This window comes from Mesoplodon bidens, assembly GCF_964165515.1.
Source record: "Mesoplodon bidens genome assembly, chromosome: 2".
NCBI lineage: Eukaryota > Metazoa > Chordata > Mammalia > Artiodactyla > Ziphiidae > Mesoplodon > Mesoplodon bidens.
The window spans coordinates 154,889,008-154,910,014 of record NC_138177.1 but is presented as its reverse complement, the minus strand read 5'-3'; the positions used below and the strand labels follow the sequence as shown (position 1 = coordinate 154,910,014).

Below are 21,007 nucleotides of genomic sequence, written 5' to 3'. Positions count from 1 at the left end.
GCCTCTGTGTGATTATAGTTCCTTTCAAAATCACATAAGTGAGGAGTGCTGAGGATGTCTTTTCTGGGATAGAATCCATTCTCTTACATCTAAGGGGATGATCTTTTGAAAAAGTGCCAAGGGAAAAGCAAGGCTGGCTCCACCCATTCTTGTTCTGCGTGCTCCGTATTTTCCATGGTGGTTGTTCAGTTACCGTTTCTCTCGCTGCTCCATTTTACCACAGCTCGTGTAAATAATCATGGCTTTAAGTGAAGGAGCCAGAGTGTGCGTTCCCAAAAGATGCAATACACAGATATCATCGTTGGTCCCCCTCGAAAGGCCCGCATGGCTTTGCTGGATGTCTGAAAGTTTTCGTATGCTCTGGGCAGGTTTGAAGGCCAAACAGTAGGTCTTGTTGACATCTCTGATTTCTGTCTAGTTGAAGGAATTTGCCAACTTTGACTTTGACGTTTGGAGGAAAAAGTATATGCGTTGGATGAATCACAAAAAGTCTCGGGTGATGGATTTCTTCCGGCGAATTGACAAGGACCAGGATGGGAAGATAACACGTCAGGAGTTTATCGATGGCATCCTAGCATCCAGTGAGTCCAGTCATAATTCCTTGCACCTACTTTATAGAAGCAGGCTATATTCTGGCTAAACAGTCTTTCTCAAGTTAAAGCTGTAGTCTTAGGGAAGAAGTAATGTACCTGCTTACTAAAATTGGTCTATTGTTTTGATGGAGGAAAGAACCTCCATCATTTTGCTGGGAATAAAAAAAGCGGGTCTGTTTGACACATTATGGCAAGCAAAACACATTCGAGGTACAGAAAAGAAGCTAACTCTTGTGAATAACGAGGTTCTAAGTACAAGCAGACCTTGGAGATATTGCAGGTTTGGTTCCAGACCACCGTAATAGAGCAAATATTGCAATAATATTGTTTCCCAGTGCATATAAAACTGATGTTTATACTATACTGTAGTCTGTTAAGTATGTAGTAGCGTTCTATCTTAAAAAACGATGTACATACCTTAATTTAAAAACACTGTATTGCTAAAGAATGCTGACCATCAGCTGAGCCTTCAGCAAGTCATAATCCTTTTGGCAATAGTAACTTCAAAGATCATTGATCACAGGTCACCATAACAAATATAATAATGATGAAAAAGTTTGAAATATTGCAGGAATTACCAAACTGTGACACAGAGACATGAGGTGAGCAAATGCTGCTGGAAAAATTGTGCCGACAGACTTGCTTGACACAGGGTTGCCACAGACCTTCAATTTGTTTTAAAAGGGGGAGGGAGAATATCTGAAGTGCAGTAAAGCGAAGCACAGTAACATGAGGTACGCCTGTTTTTTAAAATAAGTTTTTTACAATATCAGTTTCTCAGTAGGAATTCAGATTAAATTTTTATTCCTTCCAGTTCTATTGAGATATAAGTAGCATACAGCAGTGTATAAGTTTAAGATGTACAGCATAATGATTTGATTTACAGACTATGAACTAATAATCACAATAAGTTTAGTGAACATCCATCATCTCATAGGTACAAAATTAAAGAAATAGAAAAAAATTTGTTTTCCTTGTGATGATAACCCTTTGGATTTACCCTCTCAACAACTTTCATCTGTAACATACAGCAGTGCTAATTAATTATATTTATCATGTCATACATCACGTCCCTCATGATGTCAGTTTCTGGCATCTGCATAACGGCTTACAAAATGTATGATCGCATTTATTTTCAACAGAAGGAATAAGGCATAAAGTTGTAAGTGACTTGCCAAGATCACAAAGCACATCTCACAGCTGTGTTACTTCACATGGGCGGCCCAGGAAGGCCTGTCTGGAGGTAATATTTGAGCTGAGACCTAGGTGACGATAAGGATCCAGCCATGTCAAGGTTTCGGGGGAGAGATAGAGGCAGAGCCCCAGCAGATATAAAGTGCTGAGATGGGAACGAAGTTGGCATGTTCTAGGAATGGAAAGGTTAACACGGCTGGAGTGTCATGACCTTAGAGATGGTAAGATGTGAAGTTGGAAAGGTAGGAAACAGCCATTAATGCAGGGCTTTGTTGGCCAACATGAACGGATCAGATCTTATTCTAAAGACAGTGGGCAGCCAGCAGAGGTTTCCATCTGAGAGACAGTATAGTCCAGCTTACGTTTTAATAAGTCACTCTGGCTATTGTAAACATTCACACTCTGGAAAGCAGTTGTCAGGAACCCAAGGCAGTAATCTAAATGTAGAAAAACTTTATCCTATTAATTCCAAATGGTCACTCTCCTGAAATAATCTATATATCCAACAACAGTGGAGTGGATAAGTAAATTCTGAAGTTTGTTGGTAGGCCTCTGGTTTTAAATTGCATTGGGAGGGGGGTAGATGAGTCTATAAGCTAAAATGCCAAAAAACTTGAGTATGCTCTGTGTAATTTTTTTTTTGGTGATTTTTATCTTCTTTATGATATATTTTCTAAGTTTTCTAAAAGGAGTATGTACTGTTTTCCAGAAAAAAATCAAGACAAATTTTTTTTAAAGAAGTGTTTATATAACCACCAACCAACCAAGTAAGCCCTCTTAGTTAATGTTCCAAAATGTGATTAATTTTCTCCAGAGTTCCCTACTACCAAGTTAGAGATGACTGCTGTTGCTGACATTTTTGACCGCGATGGGGATGGCTACATTGATTACTACGAATTCGTGGCTGCTCTCCATCCCAACAAGGATGCTTATCGACCAACAACTGATGCAGATAAAATTGAAGATGAGGTACGGGAAGTAGTTGTATTTTGAGTACATTTTTGACCATAGGTTACTACTGTCCTGAATTTGGTTGGGTGTAATTGCCGTATCAGCCCTTCAGCGTGTCTGTTGGGAGGTGATTATCTGGAGTTCTTTTTGGGGATCCCCTTTTGGATGGTGTTGCCCCAGTGGATCTCCGACTCTTGAGCTGTAGCTCAGTCTCGATGAATTGTTACCTAAGTGAGTCACCTCTGTGTGGTGCTGTGCAGCTTGCAGAGAACCTCTCCAGGGCACCATGTTGCTTAGAACAGACTCATCTCTCAGTCCTGAGATCCTACCTCGGGATGCAGGAGAGCGTCTTCATGTGTAGCATTTAAGGGGTGAAACATAAAGTAATGTTTAAGATGATGTGTACCCACCAAACTTTCTGCCTAATTAAGAACTGTATCACACTGAAAATGGTATCACACCAAAAAGTGTGAATTCATTGGTAGCACATAGAGTTGATCCTGGGATGGGAGAGGCAGTGGGCCTGGTCTTGGAGAGTGGCTTGGAGCACCCCAGGACTGACTTCCAGGGAATTTTGGGCTCCTAGGTTGAAATTTAAATCAGCTCATAGTTTGCTTTATTTGTCAGTTAATATTGATGCATGCGTATTAGCACATTGAGGAAATTTTGAAGCAGGATGGAAGAATGTGTTGTATCATTACTGGGGAATTTCTTTCATACTCAGCGTCTGAGTATCCCAGTTAGCGAGACTCACAATAGAAGATAAAACGCATGTGTCAAAAGCCTGAGATGCCTAAAAAATATGTAATGAAGAGCTTCTCTGATGACATATAAAAATCTTTGTTTCTCTGAAGAGGAAGTCTTGCTTTACCCTTCACACTTTTCTCTTTTTCTGTTGTTCACAACCAATAGGTCACAAGACAAGTGGCTCAGTGCAAATGTGCAAAAAGGTTTCAGGTGGAGCAGATTGGAGAGAATAAATACCGGGTAAGAAAGAGAAAACCAGTCCTTTGTGGTGGTCATTCCTGCTGTGTGGCCCTTACAGGTGAAAGCAGCCTGACACACAGCAGATGGCTGATCCCACCTTCCCGTTACCGATGCTTGGAGTACCAAAGCCAGTGGAGACTTGCAGTGCGATCAGTCTCTGGCCCTCACCTCTGTAGGTGCCAAATTTCAGGTGTCCTGTGGGCTGAGCTTTAGTGCCCCAGATAGTTGCATCTGGAAAATCATGCCGTATCTAGCCAGCAGTAGCTTGTATGGGATCCAACATAGGAGACGTTTCAGAGCCCTCTCTTCACTGCCACACAGGTCTTAGAGGAAATGGAGGCACCTTTATCATAAGATAAGGAAACAGTTATCTAATGACTGACCATTGCCCCCAGGGAGCTGGTCATTGTGAGCCCGAGTGGCTCGCAGGCTCAGAAAGGGCTGGAGAAGCTCTGTCCAGGCCCACAGGACGCTCAGCCTGCTCAGTAGTCTTCCCTGGAAAGCTGTGCCAAGAGAGGCCGTAACTGACAGTGAACTGTGCTGTGTTTTAGCTTCTTTGGGGACCAGGGCGGGGCACAGAAGGGATCTATGACAGGAGCCCTAAAATGTATCCAGCAGTTTGTCAGGGTTCTCTACAGTCCTAAGGAAGATCTAGGATTGTCAAAGAGGATTTAGATGGCCAGATAGCACAGTTACGTGCACGCAGTTAGAAACAGGAAAATGAGGTTCCGTTAGCACGTCACAACTGTCTTCAAGGTCCAGCAGAGCTACACTGTGCTGCCCTGAGCTGGGGAGTGGAGTGTTGGGTGACTCTGCCTTGGATCCAGCCCAGGGTTTTGAGTTAATAAGGCTCCAAGCAATCTTATAATGGTTTTCTTTCTTTCTTTTTTTTTTTTTTAATTACCTGTGAGAGAAATGAGTTAACAAAGAATATGGTCAGTATGTGTCGTTCTGCTTGGAACTGGTAATATGATTACATGATTTTCATTCCTTAGTGTTAATTTGACAAAACATTCTTTTCTCTCTTTTTTTTTTTTCTCTTCCTTTTCCTCCCTCCTTTACTCTTACTGTCTGTAGTTCTTCCTCGGCAATCAGGTACAGTGTGCCTTGCAAACGTTCTTTTTGGTGGAAATGGTCTGTGTGGCTAATGCTGCCTGTTCTTTGCTGTGGGGAGAGGACGTAATCTGAAGCATGCCTGGGTCACGTCTGGTGGTCTTACCAAGTGGAGAAACTAACAGCAGGGCTGGTATTGTAAAGCTGTCTCAGAAGCAAAAGGATAGAAGTATATATAATTTTCCATTTAAAATTAGATTGGCTGAAGACGATATTTTGGTGGGCTGAGTTAAAAGTAGTATGGTTCTGGGGAAGTTAAAGCTATGGTATCAATCCATTCCCACTTCTAAAAAAGAGCCCAGTCTTGTCAGAATACCAGACAGCACAGTTCTGATTTACAGCCAAGTCTTTTGACCGTTAACGCAAATTTTATAATGCACACTAAGTCAGAAAACTCTTAGGGTATTTAAGATACTGTGTTTAAATACCTTACTAAAATTTTAGTTACCTGTGGTTATGTTATATTTTATAATCATAAGGGATGTGAGAAGGAGTGTGGAACTCATACTTGGCTGTAGCCCGACGTTTGCCGATTATGGCCAGCCAGCATAATCTAATGGGATCAAATTAGACTTGCAAAGATTGAATGCTTTTGACTCCACTTGGTAACTCTAACCTTTTAGATCTTTTTGAGGGCTCTGGGGTCCTATGTCTTAAAGTGGAAGGAAGTTGCATGGGTAAAATTTGTCTTGTGATATGAAATCAGAAACACTAAGAGTGGATTTGAAGCCTTCAATCAAAGTTCCAGGCACTGCTTTAACCACCAACTACAGTAACATTCTGGGCCAGTGGGAAGAGCAAAGGATGGAAAGAAACTAAAGAACAGTCAAACTGGCTTTAAATAAATCATTGCATAAGAGTGCCAAGTAGTACCTAGAGGTTGTACCTGTTTGCTAATGACTGCATGTGGGTACCAGGGGCCCCTTTCAAGTGGCACCGATGTCCTCCCCTACTCCACTGACCAGCAGAGGGTCAGAGGGTTAGTTCCAATGTTTGGAACAGAATTACGAAGTTCACTTTATACACGAGGCACCTGAGGCCTTAAGGACCACTGTGCCAACAGTCACACCGCAAATGTTAGAGCAGTGACGCAGAGAAGGAAACAGAGCTTACTGTTGCCTCTAAGACTGTTAGGAGGTCTTTGCCTCACTGGCAACCCCTCTCTGCCGGGTTTCTGCAGGTCCCTGTTTTTAGAGCTGCTATAACTCGTTCCACATTCATCTCTCTGGCCTCCCCCAGACACTTTGGCCCCCGGCTTGGGTCAAACCTCCTTTTCCCTATAGCTCAGTAAAAGCAAGTTAGAATCGTTCAGAGAGAGCTTCAGTAAGAAATTAAGGGGGAAACAAGAATGAAATCAATGGAGTTAATTCTAAAGGTTGACAAATCAATTACAGGGCACAGTAATGTAAGAATAAAGTACAGCTTGGGGTTCCTTCCTGATTCCCTCTGGAGGACACATAGGCCCTTACTTCCTTCTTCCCCTCACTTATCCAGAGAGGACCCCAAACAGTGACTCGGGCCGGCACTGCCCTTGGGTCTGGTGGAATCCTCAGTTCCTCCCAAGGGGCCTCCCCGTTCCCACGCATGGGGCCAGTGTCTGAGGGCAGCTTCCTTCCCGGGACAGGACCTTTATTCCCTCATGTTTCTGGGTCCCGACTTCAGTGCTCTTTACACTACACCATGCTGTGGCTGCAGTCACTTTGTATGAAAACCTAAAACCTGCATGAGATGAAAGATATAGGACCATTTTTATTTTCAAAGAAAAGGGCTTGGGTGGGGGATGATATTTTTTCAATCACCTTGCCTGTATAAACAGTGAGCTTGAATCAGTGCAAAGTAATACAGAGAATTACCACAGAAATATTAATTTTGAGGGGGGTTGGTTACGGGTCCTTCTTAAACATCCTTTCTGGCATTTTCAATTTTTGTGCCTTCTTTCAAAGTTATGGTTCTCCTTTATAACTTTGAAAATCCTAATTAAGTGATTAAATTACCCCCCTCAGCATTCTCCTTGAATTAAACAATTTTAGGAATTCCATTTCTCCAACCATATGTTTGATTTTTGTTTTGAGATCTCAGCATGATTCTCTTTTGTTACTTCTTAACTTTTATTTTGGGAAGAGGATAATTTATGCAGTGGGAAACTCCAGATGTTGATAGGGCTGGGAAGTAGGAATATTTGGCAAGAAAAAAAGGAAAAATAAATATCAGAAAATCATGCTTGTTTTAACATCCCAAAATGATTGTTGAAAACTACTTACAATCAGCATGGTAGATTTAAATTTTAATTTCTTCAACTAAATTTTAGTATAAACGCTAATCATTTGTTCAGCTGAAGAAAATTTTCTGCTGGTGACAACACAATTAGAGAATACTTGGGGGTTTATTTCTGAAAATGATGTGGAAAATCAAATTTCCTTCTAAGCTTGTAATAATGATGATGCTTTGCAAGGTTTTCCTTGAGACTTGAAATATTATTTGCTGTTCTCCATTTAACTTTCGAGCACACTGTATTCAGAAGCTGACATCCACCTTATAGCTAGCTACCTTTTCTTTTATGGAAACAAGCTAGCTTAACAAAGAATTGTATCATTGGGTTTAAATTTGGGCAGAATCTCTAAAAGAATCAAAGTGAGCTAATGCCTTGTCTGTCCTCCTCCCTCCCCTTTGGAGCAAGGTCGCAACCATCAACAGTTAACTTTATCCGAACAGAAAGTATGTCAAGATAATGACCTTCAGCTTTTCCATGTTTTAAGTTTTTTTGTGAAAAATGCAAAATAGAGTTAAAATTGCCCCCAAACTGTGAAGTTGTCATTCTGTCTGAATACAGTCTGCTTAGGAAAGAAAGTCTAGCCCTGCTCTCGGGCGCCCTCGCTCACCATTTCCCCTTGGCCCTGCAGTTTGGGGACTCCCAGCAGCTGCGGCTGGTCCGCATCCTGCGCAGCACAGTGATGGTCCGCGTTGGGGGAGGATGGATGGCCCTGGATGAATTCCTAGTGAAAAATGACCCCTGCCGAGGTAAGAAGCCGTTCGTGTTACTTGTTAGCTACACCCTCACCGCTGATCTTTCATGATTCCACAGGGTGTTGGTGGTGGGGTCTGTTTGTTGATTCTGTTGTTAAGCTGCCCAGGTGTCATCCCACTAGCACAGATTGGGACTCAGGGTGCAGGGCAGACCAGGGAGAGAGAGCAGGAGGGTGTGATGCTGTCAGGGGAGACGGGTTTCTAGGGACACACTAACGAGAATTGGGAGTTTATTGGTGTCATCAGATGTTCCTGTGTGAGGGGTTAAATTAACACCAGCCTAGAAAGAAGCCTATAAAGCCCTGTCGGTTCCATGTTAGTGCTGCAGATGACTTTGCCTGTAATTCCTGCACCTGAAACTCAGAGAGGGTATTGGGCCCCTCCTAGGCAGGGGAGGATTGGGAGCTCCCTTAACCAGGAGAGGAACAGAGAACACCTAGCAGTGAGCCTGGGCACTGCATTGTGAGGCATATGGTCACCTAAGTAAGTCCTTGGGGTCTCAGTCTGCTTCGACCTAAAAAGGCCCATAGGCCAAAGGCCAAAGATAACAGTCAACTCAATGTGAGTGATGACATCTGCAGCTAGAGGCGTGTGAGGGCCGCAGCAAGCGGGGACGATCAGATTCCAGTTGCTACATCCCGTTCAACTGCTCCTTTCCTTTCTCCTGTTAGCCAAGCTGCATGTGGGTACACAGGAGCCTCCCCCACTGTCTGCCAGTTTGTCTTTCTTGACCAGTTTCTGCGTTTCCTGCTCTGTTTCTTTGTGTTTATATATTTTTTATTCTAGTTCACCATCCTGGGAGTAAAATAAAGCGCTCTGATTCCAGCTCTTCGATTTCCAGTCAGTCTCCCATAGGTTGGCTTTTAAGCTTTGTCCCTCTTACCCACATCCCAGCCCGTTGAGAATGGCTTTGCTTTTTAAACTGTAGCATCTCTTGGCTCTGTGGTATCTGCTGCCTTTATGAATGCTTTGAAATAGCCAAACCATAGCTTTTCTAACTATTATAAGTTGACAAAACATAAAATATGCCTGTTGAGACAGTACCCATGGAATTTGTGCTGAGTTTCTGTTTATTTAACAAATACTTATAGCTTTGTATACCACACACTGTTTTATTTTAAGACCTTACAAATAATAACACATTTACACCTCTAGGAGGTGTAGCTACTATTATTATCTCCATTTTATAGAATAGGAAATTGAACCATAGGAAAGTTACATAACTTTCCCAAGGAGAGGCAGCTAATGGCAGACACAGGATTCACATCCAACACAGTCTGGCTTCTGACCCCCATGCTGTGTCTCAGATGCTAACATACCCACCACCACCCCTTTTTACATGTGTTTTACTGGTTCCAACTGCATAATTAACTTAGTAAGGCTTACTTATAAACCGAGCAGAAATGTTTACAATACTGTTATGTCACTTCTTTGGAAGCGATTTATAGTCAGAATCTGAAGCATTTGAAGCTAAAGGTTCTCACATGAATTCAGATACGCTCATGAATTAGTTCCTCTTAACTCATTCTGCATTTACTCCAATAAACCAGAGTAATAATAGAGTAATAATTTTCATTAGGATTTCCTTTTTATAAAGTAGTTAGTCTTAAAAACACCTATTCTGACAAAAACTAGAGCGGGTTTAAATTAGTTTTAGAACTTAATTATATTGCAAACCAATTTCTTTGATATAAAAGTGCCCTTTGATTGTTTTAAATGAGGAACTATATATATATATATATATATATATATATATATATATATATCTTTAACCTTAACTCAGTAAAGCAACATTATTCCTTTCCAAGTCTATTAATAAGGTTTTATTTTTCATGCTGTGTGTGATTGAACTAAATAAACAAAAGAGATACTGCATGTGACATTTTGGAATCTTTGACTGCCTGTTTGCTGCCTGTTGTACTTGCTCTCTTTACGATAACATTGTGCTGCTGGCCAAGGAGAACACTGCTTGCTTTTTCCTTATCTTGTTAGCTAGACATTGGAACCCCAAGGAGATTTGGGAGGGCCATCTAGGAGCTATTTTCTATGGAACATAGTAGCCTTTTTCAGCATCCCTTGGAGCAAACAAGGTAAGGCTTTCCCCTGTGCCTTTCCAGGAATGCCCTCACCCCAATTCCATTGACTACAGGGTCAAGAACTCCCAGCAGTCTTAGATATCATAATCCTACCAGTGAGGGACAGGATGAGCTACATCTAAGCAAATAAAAAATTGTGCTACGAGGGGAACACTTAAAGGCCCAGGTGGACGTAATACATGACTTAGAAGGGCATGAACATCACAAAGAGAAAAGTTCCTTGAGGCTACCTAGGGTTCTGTGAGGATTACTGTGGCTTATAGAAGCACCACTTGGGGTGGATTTTTTTTATTCATTTGGGTTTCATTTCCTTGGCTCTCTGCGCCATAGAGAATGTTATTCTGAGGACAGTACCAAATGTATATGACAGGGTTATAATACCAGTGCTGCACAATCGTGTTATCTGCCTTTACACAGTTGTTTAAGAAGATGAAAGTTGTCTCAGACTGCACGTTGCTTTAGCCAAATGTAAAAGGTAAAAGTATTCAACTAGGTAGGTTCCTGGTGCTGCCAAAATTCACTTTCTGAATTGAGCCATGGCAAAGGAAATCATGATGTTTGGATGGAGGTAAAACAACGTCCCTGCCTAATGAATAGGTGCACATTTACCCTAGGGTTCCGAGAATGTTTCTGAGCATTAGACAAATTCCCCAAATTTTACTGAAAATCTAGAAAAACTTTATGAGGATTTAAAAGACACAATTTGGCTTAGAACTGATTTTTTATTATTATTATGGTAAAATACACATAACATAAAAACTTACCGTCCTAACCATTTTTAAGTGTACAGGTCAGTAGCATTAAGTACATTCACAGTGTTGTGCTACCATCACAATCACCCATCCACAAAACTCTTCATCTTGTTATACCGAAACTCTACCCATTAAACAATAGAACTGAATTTTAACTAACAAGCCTGTTCCAGCCAACATCGGTGGCCAGCAGTAGTCTCTTAGAAAATCGTGGTCTCTCTGGTGGTTGAAAAACTGAACTTGAAATGGCTGTCTTTGGGGTCTGGCCCCCAAGATGTGATCTTCAAAAAATCATGGTCAAATGCGTTTGGGAGACACTGAGTTAAAACTAAACAGGTTTCTTTGCTGCAGGACTTCTCGGAGCTTATAAAATGCTGATTGATTGCATTAGAGAGAGAAATGTAGAATCCAGTGTTTACTAAACTGCTCTTCATAGGAAACCCCTCAAAAACCTCAGTTTGGGAAATTCTGCTGCAAGCAATGAAAGACCATGGAAAGATTTGGAGCTGTTTAGAGAGATCAGGTTTTTATTTAGAAATTCAGTGTGGGGAATGAGGAGTGAGGGAGGGATGGGGTTAAGATGAGAAGCAAGGAGACCATTTGGAAGCCTGTTACAGTGGTCCAGGGTGGAGGAGATACTCCATGAACCACGTAATTGTAAGGGGTACAGGGAAGGCTCGGGGATTCAAGAGGCACTTAGAAGGTGGAATCAATAGTAGACTGAATTGCCATCAGGAGGGAGGGACCTACATCAACAACCAGGTTTCAGGCTTCACTCGTGTCTAATCAGTTAGATGTAAGGTCCTGGCATCCAGGAGAGGTCTATGCTGGGGATGTATTTGAGAGTTAGGCAGGACCGTATGATGGCGCTGACGTCTCAGATGCCTGAACTCATCACCAGGTCAAAAGTCTAAGGGAGAACAGGACTGTGGATGGAACCAGGGGAACATTGGCGTTTAAGAAGTGGGTGGGATGGAGTAGTCAGGAGAAGGGGGAGAGGCAGGAGAGCGGGGGCCCTGGAAGCCAAGGGAGGAGAGTGTTTCAAGAACAAAATAGTAACTCCCCCGAGTGCAAATGACAACAGCAGAGAGGTGTTTTTACCCGTCAAATTATCAAGTTTTTACCTGACACGTACACATGTGTACACACACTCTCAATACAGAGAGCATTGGCCGGAGTGAAGTAAATTGAATATATTCATACATTATTTTTGAGAGTGTACATTGGTATAAAATTTTGTAGATCAGTTGAAAAAACCTTCAGTGTGCATCCTTTCTCCCCAGCAGATCCACTTGTAGAAATTTATCCTAAGGAAGTCATCATGGGTGGGCACAAAAACTTTTTACAAGTAGTTTGTCACAGCGTTGTGTACAGTGTTTTAAAAATTGTGAACAAAATACAAGGTTGGTGAAATAAATTATGTCGATATGATGAAACAATACTTTGCAGCTAGCTGAAGTTATGCAAGACACCTCAGGCATGGAGGAATGTTTCTGATATTTTGTATCTTTTATATATATATATATATATATATATATACACACATATACACACATAGTTGTGCAAAGGAATAAAGACACCAACATTTTAATAGTGCTGTCCCCTAAGATTAAACAATTTTTATTCTTTGTACTTTTCTGTAGATCTCAACCTTTCTACAATCTAAAAGCATCCCCCTGAGGCAGAAGTTGTCCGTAACCTTTGCCAGTAGTTAAACAGTAGTGTGGTGGGGAAGGAAAGGCGGAGTGGGATGAGCTAGCGTAGATGAATGCAAGGAGCTGGGCCAGGCAGAAGGCAGCTCAGGTGGAAGACCTTGGTTCTGGTCCCAGTTCTGCCACAGCATTCCTTGACCTCAGCCTCTGAATGCTTCAGTTCCTTTGTGACATGGGAATGCTGACTGGTCACTGATAACAGTCAAGTGCAGTATTACACGTGATCACACTCTGTAAACTGTACAGTGCATGGGGAACATGTTGTTATCGTCACACTTAAAATGTCATTGCCCTCATCTGCAATGCCATTTCAGAGTCTTCCTCTTGTGTCACTGTGTTGTTTTCTGGGAGGGTGGGCTCAGTGAACTGTTAAATCTCTACTAGGTTTAAACCACACGTCTGAAGTTCTTTATGGCTTAGGGCCATAAACACTTCTTCTGGGGTCCAAGTCCTCAGCTGAGTAATGATTTCCACTTGTCCCTGTTAACTCAGTGCTTGCTGTGTGTCCACCCTTGTGCTTGGCCCTTTAGCAAACATAAGATAAATGAGTGTTTAGCGATGTGGAATCTTACTGAAGTACCCAGGTTAGCGCTGAAGGAAATTCTCTTTGAGAACTGGACACTGAGGAAAGTGCTGGAGTTTGAAAAATGGATGAGTAGGGAACAGAGGGCCAAGGAATGAACCTTGAAGGGCACATTCTGTTGGGGCCTAAGAAGGGAGGAGACAGCTTAGCATTCCAGGGACCAAAAATCCTAGACCGTCCAGACAAGAAGGACTCTTGGACATCAGTGAGCCTGATTGATCACCTCTAGTGAGCCTGAGGAAACGGAGGCCCAGAGCAGGACGGATCCCAGTTGGGGGTGGAGCCTGGACTGTAATTCAGGGGTTTTGATAATGCAAGTTCGTCCTTTTAACCTCATACTTTGATATGTTATGTCAACTGAGTATATTGAAAAAAATTTTGATTTGATTTAGGAATTTAGAACCTCTCTGCTTAGACACTCATGCAACCTGATTTAAAATCTGATGCTACCAAGATTCCTCAAATTTCTTGAGGACATGTGGAGTTGGGTAGGAGAGGGTAGGCACAATTACCTGAAATCTTCTAAACTTGTAGTTTCTGGCCAAAGTAAAAAATCTAATATAGGAAAGAAAGACAAATACTTTGTTTCTAATGGTTCCCTTTTCCCAGGCTTTACCAGCAGTCCTGTTCGTTTAGATCTATCTAGTACATCCTAAAAAGTGAGCAGCTTGGGGATGAATGAGCAGACAGAAGGTGATTGCAGAATAGCACCGAAACAGTGAGGAATAATCTAAGAACACATTCCAGAGGAATTATTTCTTCTAAATTCATAACGTCTTTCACATTTAATGTTTGTGTTGGCTGTACTTGGTATCTTCTGACCGAATCCAGATTTTGGGTTCTGGTCTGCTGGCTCCAGGAGGCCCCAGGACAACACTGTTGGCCTTCAGTGGTGTTTCCAGACTCTCCAGCTGGATGTCCCTCTCCCACTGCAGGTGTGCCTTCAGCTTCTCATTGCTTTCAGCTTTTGACTTAACGGTTTCTCACTGGCAAGTTTTGTGCATGGTCTTGATCTCTCTGTCTCCTCCCACATGTTTACTTCTTAATGATTCAGTCCAGATCTTTTTACTGTCCTGAGTTCCTGGACCCCTTTCTTTAATATTATTATCGACTGAATTCAAATAGAAGAGTCTAGGTGACGTCGATTTCAATGATCTGTTTTTCTCTACTATTTCATTACCGTGTATCCTGCAACAGTTGAGCAAAAAGTACACATGTACTATGAGAGAGAAAAGAGGGGTTTTGATTTAACCTCAGAGGTTTGTGAACTGCTTCATCTCCTTTCTCTTGACCCCAGGGGACAGTGGCAAGGCAAGATCGTGACCACAGCATGGGATGGTGCTTTGTACACAAAGACTTCTTTATTACAGCAAACCAAGGGGCTTATTAGTTAGTGTGTCTGCTGTGGGTAAGAATCATGACAAGGCTGATAAACCATGAATTTATCCCTATTCTAAAAGAATCCACAGATGGTACTAAACCTATAAGTTATATAACTGTTATCATGGGGTCAAGCATCTGTATGACCATCGAAGATATATTTTTTTTCAAGGTTAACTGTTACTGTATGTGTGTGTTTATTCCCTTTTTAGCACGAGGTAGAACTAACATCGAACTTAGAGAGAAATTCATCCTACCTGAGGGGGCATCCCAGGGAATGACCCCTTTCCGATCACGGGGCCGAAGATCCAAACCATCTTCCCGGGCAGCCTCCCCTACCCGCTCCAGCTCAAGTGCTAGTCAGAGTAACCACAGCTGTACGTCCATGCCGTCTTCTCCAGCCACCCCAGCCAGTGGCACCAAGGTACGTACAACCTGCAGTGTGACCTCCTTCCCCGCTCCCAGCTTTGCGGATGTCCATTGTTCAGTGTAGCCTCTGAAAGACCCCAGTGAGGAGAGGCACTTGAAGACATGCAGACCAGGCTGGTCAGGCCCTAGTGGTACACAGATCCGGACCTTTAACATGACTGAAGAGGACATTATTAAATAGGAACTCGGGTTGTTAAGTCCAAAGCGCTTCTTTCCACATATTCCCATTTTGAGTTTGAGTCCATCCAGTTACTAATCCTGAAAATCCAGGCACTGTCTGTGCTGCTGGAGCTAACAGAGAAGTTTGTTGTTACGACAGGTGATGGATGAAGAATGCTGTTGCCTTTCTGCCTGGTCTCTTTCATCCCGTTGGACTGATGTGCATTTTATTTTGTCTTCTGTTTCTTTAAAATTTAGTGTCTTCTATTTATTTATTTTTTTATGTTCCCAATTTGCTCCCTTTCTGTTCCATTTTCAATTATTCCCGTCCTTCCCTTTGGATTTCCGTTTCACAGACTCCACTTCACTTCTCTCGCTGTTATGACAAACCCTGGTTGGTAAACAGTAAAGCTGGCACCCCTGTCAGGGACAGCCACTATCCTGACCTCCAGCTGCCCAGCCCCGAGGTAGAGTATGGCTTTGCTGACTAAGGACACAGTCAAGACCAGGCCCTCGCTCATGCCGAGGACTTGACCAGCTCTTCTTCCTGACACGAGTCCATGCTCTTTTCCATCTCTGTGGTGCTTGCTCTCACAGCTGATTCATCTCGTCCAGTGTTTTTCAGGGGTTTCTAACTCGGATTCACCAAAATTGGAGATAAATAAGAGATGCCTAAGACTGGATTGTTTAACAACTTCCTAACAGTCTTTAGAATGATAATTTGTTCAGGGTGAGAAACAGTGGTCATTTGTGGTGATTTGTTTATTGATACTGTTTATAATCAGGCCTCTTGGAGCCTTCAAACGTCATATCTGACACACACGAGTTATGAACACTTGAAATTCAACGACGGTGCATGTTCAACAGTGTTCTGTCTTTGCTTAGGACGGAAGAGTGGCTGGGGGCCCCGCCTCCCGCCCGAGCCACATCCCCGGGGTGGTGGTTTTGCCACAGTGGTCCGGGTGTGGGTGCTGTCTCCGTCAGCCAAACACAGTATCAGTGAACACTGCTCTGAGGCTCAGGTTTTAGCTTCGAATTCCTTGGCCTAGGCACTTGGGTTTCTATAGCCTTGATTTGAATACATATGCCAGCAATTAAGCATGTTCAAGTACAGTCATTAAAATGCCCAAGTACTGTTGGAAGAGCAGTGTTTCAGAAATAAAATGTGGACTAGAGGCTTGTGTAATAGCACTACAATTTGCATTCTAGCTCCTGCTGGGAAACATTGGGTTCTTGTGCCGCAAAAGGTAGCATTGCCTTTAGTCATGTAAAGCTTCAGCCAATAAAAGCGGGAGGTACAAGAAGCCAATGCCCACGAATGGACTTGCTGCTTTGGGATTCATCCCACTCCAAGCTAAAGCTCCAATTCAGAAATACATCTGGCTTAGAATATGATCTGGGGACCCACTGACACTGAAACCCCATGACTCAACCTGCTTATCCTGCTTTTCTTCTCCTTTAATGGCTCCAGTTTCATGAAAGTCTCAAAAGTTCTAAAATTTTTAATGTTTTAATTATGAAGTGCCAATTCTCATAGGATTCTGATAGATCCGCATTTTTGTTTCATCTTAGGGTTTTACCTTTGGTTTCATTTCATTTCGAGGTTTCATCTTTCCTTACCCACTGGTGTTCTGCAGGCTGTGTCCTGACGCGGACGCCCAGCCCGGCATCTCTGGCGCCACGTCTTCCCAGCTGCAGTAGCTTCTGAAACTGGTGCTCTTCCTCCTGTGTGGGCCAGGAGGGTTTGTGCTGGAATGTTAATCCCTCTCTGTCGCTTTTGCTCTTTCTTTATAAATTAAAGATATAAGAAACACCATGCAATGGGTTGCTTTACTCTTCTCTTTGTGTAAACATCTTAAAAGTCCTGGAAAACAATTTACACGATTGATTTCAAAGAAAAATTGGAATAGCATGCTGTGGCATGAGTGATACTTAAAACAGATTTAAAATATTCTTTCTCCAAACTAAATCTTTAAAAAAAAATACACTCAAATGGGAAATGGAGCTCCTATCAGCAGCAGTAATGATTATGTACATCTATCCAGCTCTTCTCCAGTTTAGGAAGTGCTTCCACACATGACTTATTCACTCAACAAGTTTTTATTGAGCCCCTCGCCTGTGCCAGACGTGGTATTAGGTGCCAAGGGTGTGACAGGGAACAAAACAAAGTCCCTGCTTTTATGGAGTTTCTGCTTTAATACAAGAGATTCAGGCAACAAACAGGGAACTTTCCTGGGCTGTTACAGGAGGAACAGCCAGGAGGCCAGTTGCTGCGGTGGACTGAACGAGAGGGAGTGTGGTAGGAATGGGGTCTGAGAGGCAGGACCCTTCCCTGGTTTCCAGAGGGAGAAGTGAAGGCACAGATGCCCATTTAGATAAGCCAAGAGCCCAGACCCAAGCTCAGTTCTTCTGGCCCCTCGTTCAGAGCCTTGTTCCTGATATCACAGCCCCACTCGTGTGTGTGCTTCTCCTAATCATTTATTTGATCAAGTCAAGTAATTTAACCTGCATTCTGCCAGTGAGAAAATAGAGCTTTACTTGACTGAAGTTACTGCATCTATCTAGTAGAGATTGGAGTGATATTTGGATCTCCATGTTAAATATTTGGAGTTAGAACTCATATGTCACATTTCTAATCCCAAAATTTGATACTTGGGAGTATTTGGATTTTTTTCCTTTACTCATTTACCATGTTTCTGTTTGTTATGACTACTATAATCTTAACATTTGAGGATTTTTTTTTTTTAAGTAGAAATTTGTCAGTAAGATAAAAGGTATTGGAAGACATTTTAAAACTTTTAATTGGGACATGAAACCTTTATTTTGGGAATCCTCAAAATACATGACCTAGGACACTTTCAAAATAAATCTTTGTTTTCCTGGACTTTTAATTGGCTTTTCAATTGATTAGACATAAGGAGGGCTTAAGTAGACCTTTTAAAGTGGAATTTCTACCAAAGATTACACCAAGTAAATATGACCTTTTTATTTTTATTTTTTTAAGATTATTCCATCAACAGGCAGCAAGTTGAAAAGACCAACACCAACTTTTCATTCGAGTCGAACATCGCTTGCTGGCGATACTAGCAATAGTTCTTCCCCAGCCTCCACAGGTGCCAAAACTAATCGGGCAGGTAAGTACCTGCCCCAGCATTTCTGCATCGGGATGAGGGTGAGGGGAGCGGCCAGGCTAGGAATTTGGAAACAGCAGCCTCTCAGCAATGCTTCACTGCTCCCCAAGGAGCAAATAATGAGAGTAGCACTGAGGTGTGATGCTGAAAGACAGCCCTGCGGATTTCCTGCCAACCTTGACTTCTTCTCCTGTCAGTACAGGTAGCTCGAACCTTGCCTTCTGAGAGCAGATGATGCTCTCACAGCCAAAGCCAGACCACCTGTTCTTGACCAGAAATGATAGTATTTGAAAGTAGAAGGAAAAAAGGGCCTCCTGAAGCGGGGCCTTCCTCAGAAGCCCGTCCAGTATTGGACCTGGCAGTTTGCTAGTAATTTTTCCGACACCCCATGTTTATTATCGCTGCTGGGGAGCTGAGAAAGTCAGGGAGAGATTACATCTGCTCACCTGTTGCTGTTCCTTTTGGGAGCCTAGGGATTTGGCTTCCGTTTCCTACCGTCGGTTTGCCATCCCTTCGCCCCCATTCTCAGTCTGCCCATGCAACTAGCAGGCTCTCTCCTCTGTGCCGAGGCCATGGGATAGCCCTGCTCGACTCCACCGTGGGGGGGGTGTGAGATAACAGTGCTGCTGATAGAAGCTGGTTTCTAATCCTCAGGACGCTTCTCAAGTAGAAGCACAAAGCCAGAAAGGGTTTCAGCAACTTCTGTGTAGGTGAGAGGACCTGGGTTCAGAAAGGCTGTTGTTTGCCCAAGGTCACACAGCATATCAGGTGGTATTAGGATCAGAACCCTGGCCTCTTGTGACAACCTAGAGGGGTGGGTTAGGGAGGGTGGGAGGGAGATGCAAGAGGGAGGGGATATGAGGATATATGTACACGTATAGCTGGTTCACTTTGTTATACAGCCGAAACTAACACAACATTGTAAAACAATTATACTCCAATAAAGATGTTTAAAAAAATTAATAAGTAATAGGAGATGCTGTACAGCAGAAATTAATGCAACATTGTAAATCAGCTATACTCTAATAAAAATTTTTTTAAAATAAAAGAACCCCGGCCTCTGGTAACTTGTTCCCCCCGCCGCCAGCCCCCCCACCCCCGCCCAATGCTGTCTCTATTAAGTCTGTGGCTTTATTCTTAAATTCCAGACCCTAAAAAGTCAGCCAGTCGCCCTGGGAGTCGGGCCGGGAGTCGGGCCGGGAGTCGAGCCAGCAGCCGGCGAGGAAGCGATGCCTCCGACTTTGACCTTTTAGAGACGCAATCTGCTTGTTCAGACACTTCAGAGAGCAGTGCCGCAGGGGGCCAGGGCAGCTCGAGGAGAGGGCTAAACAAGCCTTCCAAAATCCCCACCATGTCTAAGAAGACCACCACTGCCTCCCCCAGGACTCCGGGTCCCAAGCGGTAACACTGCACAAGCACCCCCAAGCCTCTGTCCACTTTGAATCCTGCTCCACACATTGGGTGTATATTTATTCTGAATGGGAGAAGTTATATTGTTAAAAGTGTAAAAGAATAATTGTGTTATGAAGCTGCCTTATTTTTTTTCTTTTTGTAAGTTACTATTTTCATGTGAATATTTATGTAGATAAAATTTGCCTCCTGGTAACCCTGTAATGGATGGGGCCCAGAAATGAAATATTTGAGAAAAATAAGCGAACAGATCAAGATGCAAATGTGTATTAAAATTTTAAAAAGCCTCTAAATAGGGTTTCTGTGCGGTGCAGGGTTGTAAACCTGCTTTATCTTTTAGGATTATTCCTAAATGCATCTTCTTTATAAACTTGACTTGCTGTCTCAGCAAGATAAATTATATTAAAAAAAAATAAGAATCCTGCAGTGTTTAAGGAACTCTTTTTTTGTAAATCATGGACACCTCAATTAGCAAGAACTGAGGGGAGGGCACTTCTGACTGCTTTTTCCATTGTTTTTAATGTTGCGTAATTTTAGCTGAAGAGAGGGAACCTCATCTAGGTAATGTTTGCACATGATACAGCAAAAGGAGTTCATTGCAATACTGTCTTTGAATACTGTTTCAGTACTAGGTGTTTAAAGGACAAATAGCTGCTAGAATTCAGGGGTAAATGTAACTGTTCAGAAAACGTGAGAACATTGGGGTTTTTAAGAGTCCTGGTTTATAACTTCCTATCCAACCCGGCCACCAATAACTCCTGTGCTCACCGGGACCCAGGCCGTCGGCAAGGGGAGACTCCTTGGTGACATCATGAATTACAGATTTGTTTATCTGCATTTTTTACTATTTATTTAAAATGGTCGATCAACTTCCCACAAACTGAGGAATGAATTCCACAAGCCTATTCTGAAAATGTGGACATAAAACACTCGCTCGTCCTTTAAAGGAGTTCACCAGCACACTTGTTAAGAAGTCCCGTTTGCTTCCGTCTTTTTTTTTGTGCGTAATAAAGTTAGCTGACCAAGTGATCATGAAGAGGGGCTGTCTGGGGCTCCTGGTTTTTAGCTGCTGTTCCTCTTCAGCTCCGACCACGTTGCTGTGTGATTATCTCAATTGATTTTAATTGAGGCAGAAACTGAAGCTCTACCAATGAACTGTTTAAAAACAAGACACACTTTTGTATTAAAATTGCTTGCAGTAACAAATATTTTGTATTTCCTGCTTTACTTCTGAACCATTACCTTATGTATAACATATTACTCTTTTAGGTACTTCAGTGCATTATTCAAATCCAAATATCTTGATGGATAAATTATGGAGCTCATTAATAGATTTTTTCTTATATATTTTATCCTCATTAATTTTATTTAACAAGGGAACAAAGGATCAGACTGTTGTTAATGTAAATCTGTAGGGCTATCTGGCCCACTTACATGATTAAACAAATAACCAGTATGTAAGAAGATTTTTGTTTTAGAAATCACAGGTCCTG

General features: G+C 42.4%; 1 protein-coding gene across 19 annotated transcripts in view; it reads left to right on the top strand.

The window, feature by feature from the left end:
• MACF1 (microtubule actin crosslinking factor 1) overlaps positions 1 to 20,720 on the top strand; it is a gene marked incomplete at its 5' end in the record, with an annotated part of 344,512 nt that extends 323,792 nt beyond the window's left edge. For 12 of the 19 annotated variants that reach the window (XM_081226355.1, XM_081226367.1, XM_081226365.1 and 9 more), the window contains 9 exons: positions 419 to 581; positions 2,602 to 2,756; positions 3,651 to 3,725; positions 4,803 to 4,820; positions 7,739 to 7,856; positions 14,598 to 14,809; positions 15,330 to 15,440; positions 17,978 to 18,107; positions 19,253 to 20,720. In XM_081226355.1, coding sequence (XP_081082481.1) covers positions 419 to 581; positions 2,602 to 2,756; positions 3,651 to 3,725; positions 4,803 to 4,820; positions 7,739 to 7,856; positions 14,598 to 14,809; positions 15,330 to 15,440; positions 17,978 to 18,107; positions 19,253 to 19,509 — 1,239 coding nt within the window. In that variant the 3' untranslated portion in view covers positions 19,510 to 20,720. The remainder of the gene's footprint in view (positions 1 to 418; positions 582 to 2,601; positions 2,757 to 3,650; positions 3,726 to 4,802; positions 4,821 to 7,738; positions 7,857 to 14,597; positions 14,810 to 15,329; positions 15,441 to 17,977; positions 18,108 to 19,252) is intronic. The other 7 variants (XM_081226358.1, XM_081226356.1, XM_081226362.1 and 4 more) reach the window with 3 other exon arrangements.
• Between the last annotated feature and the right edge of the window lie 287 nt (positions 20,721 to 21,007).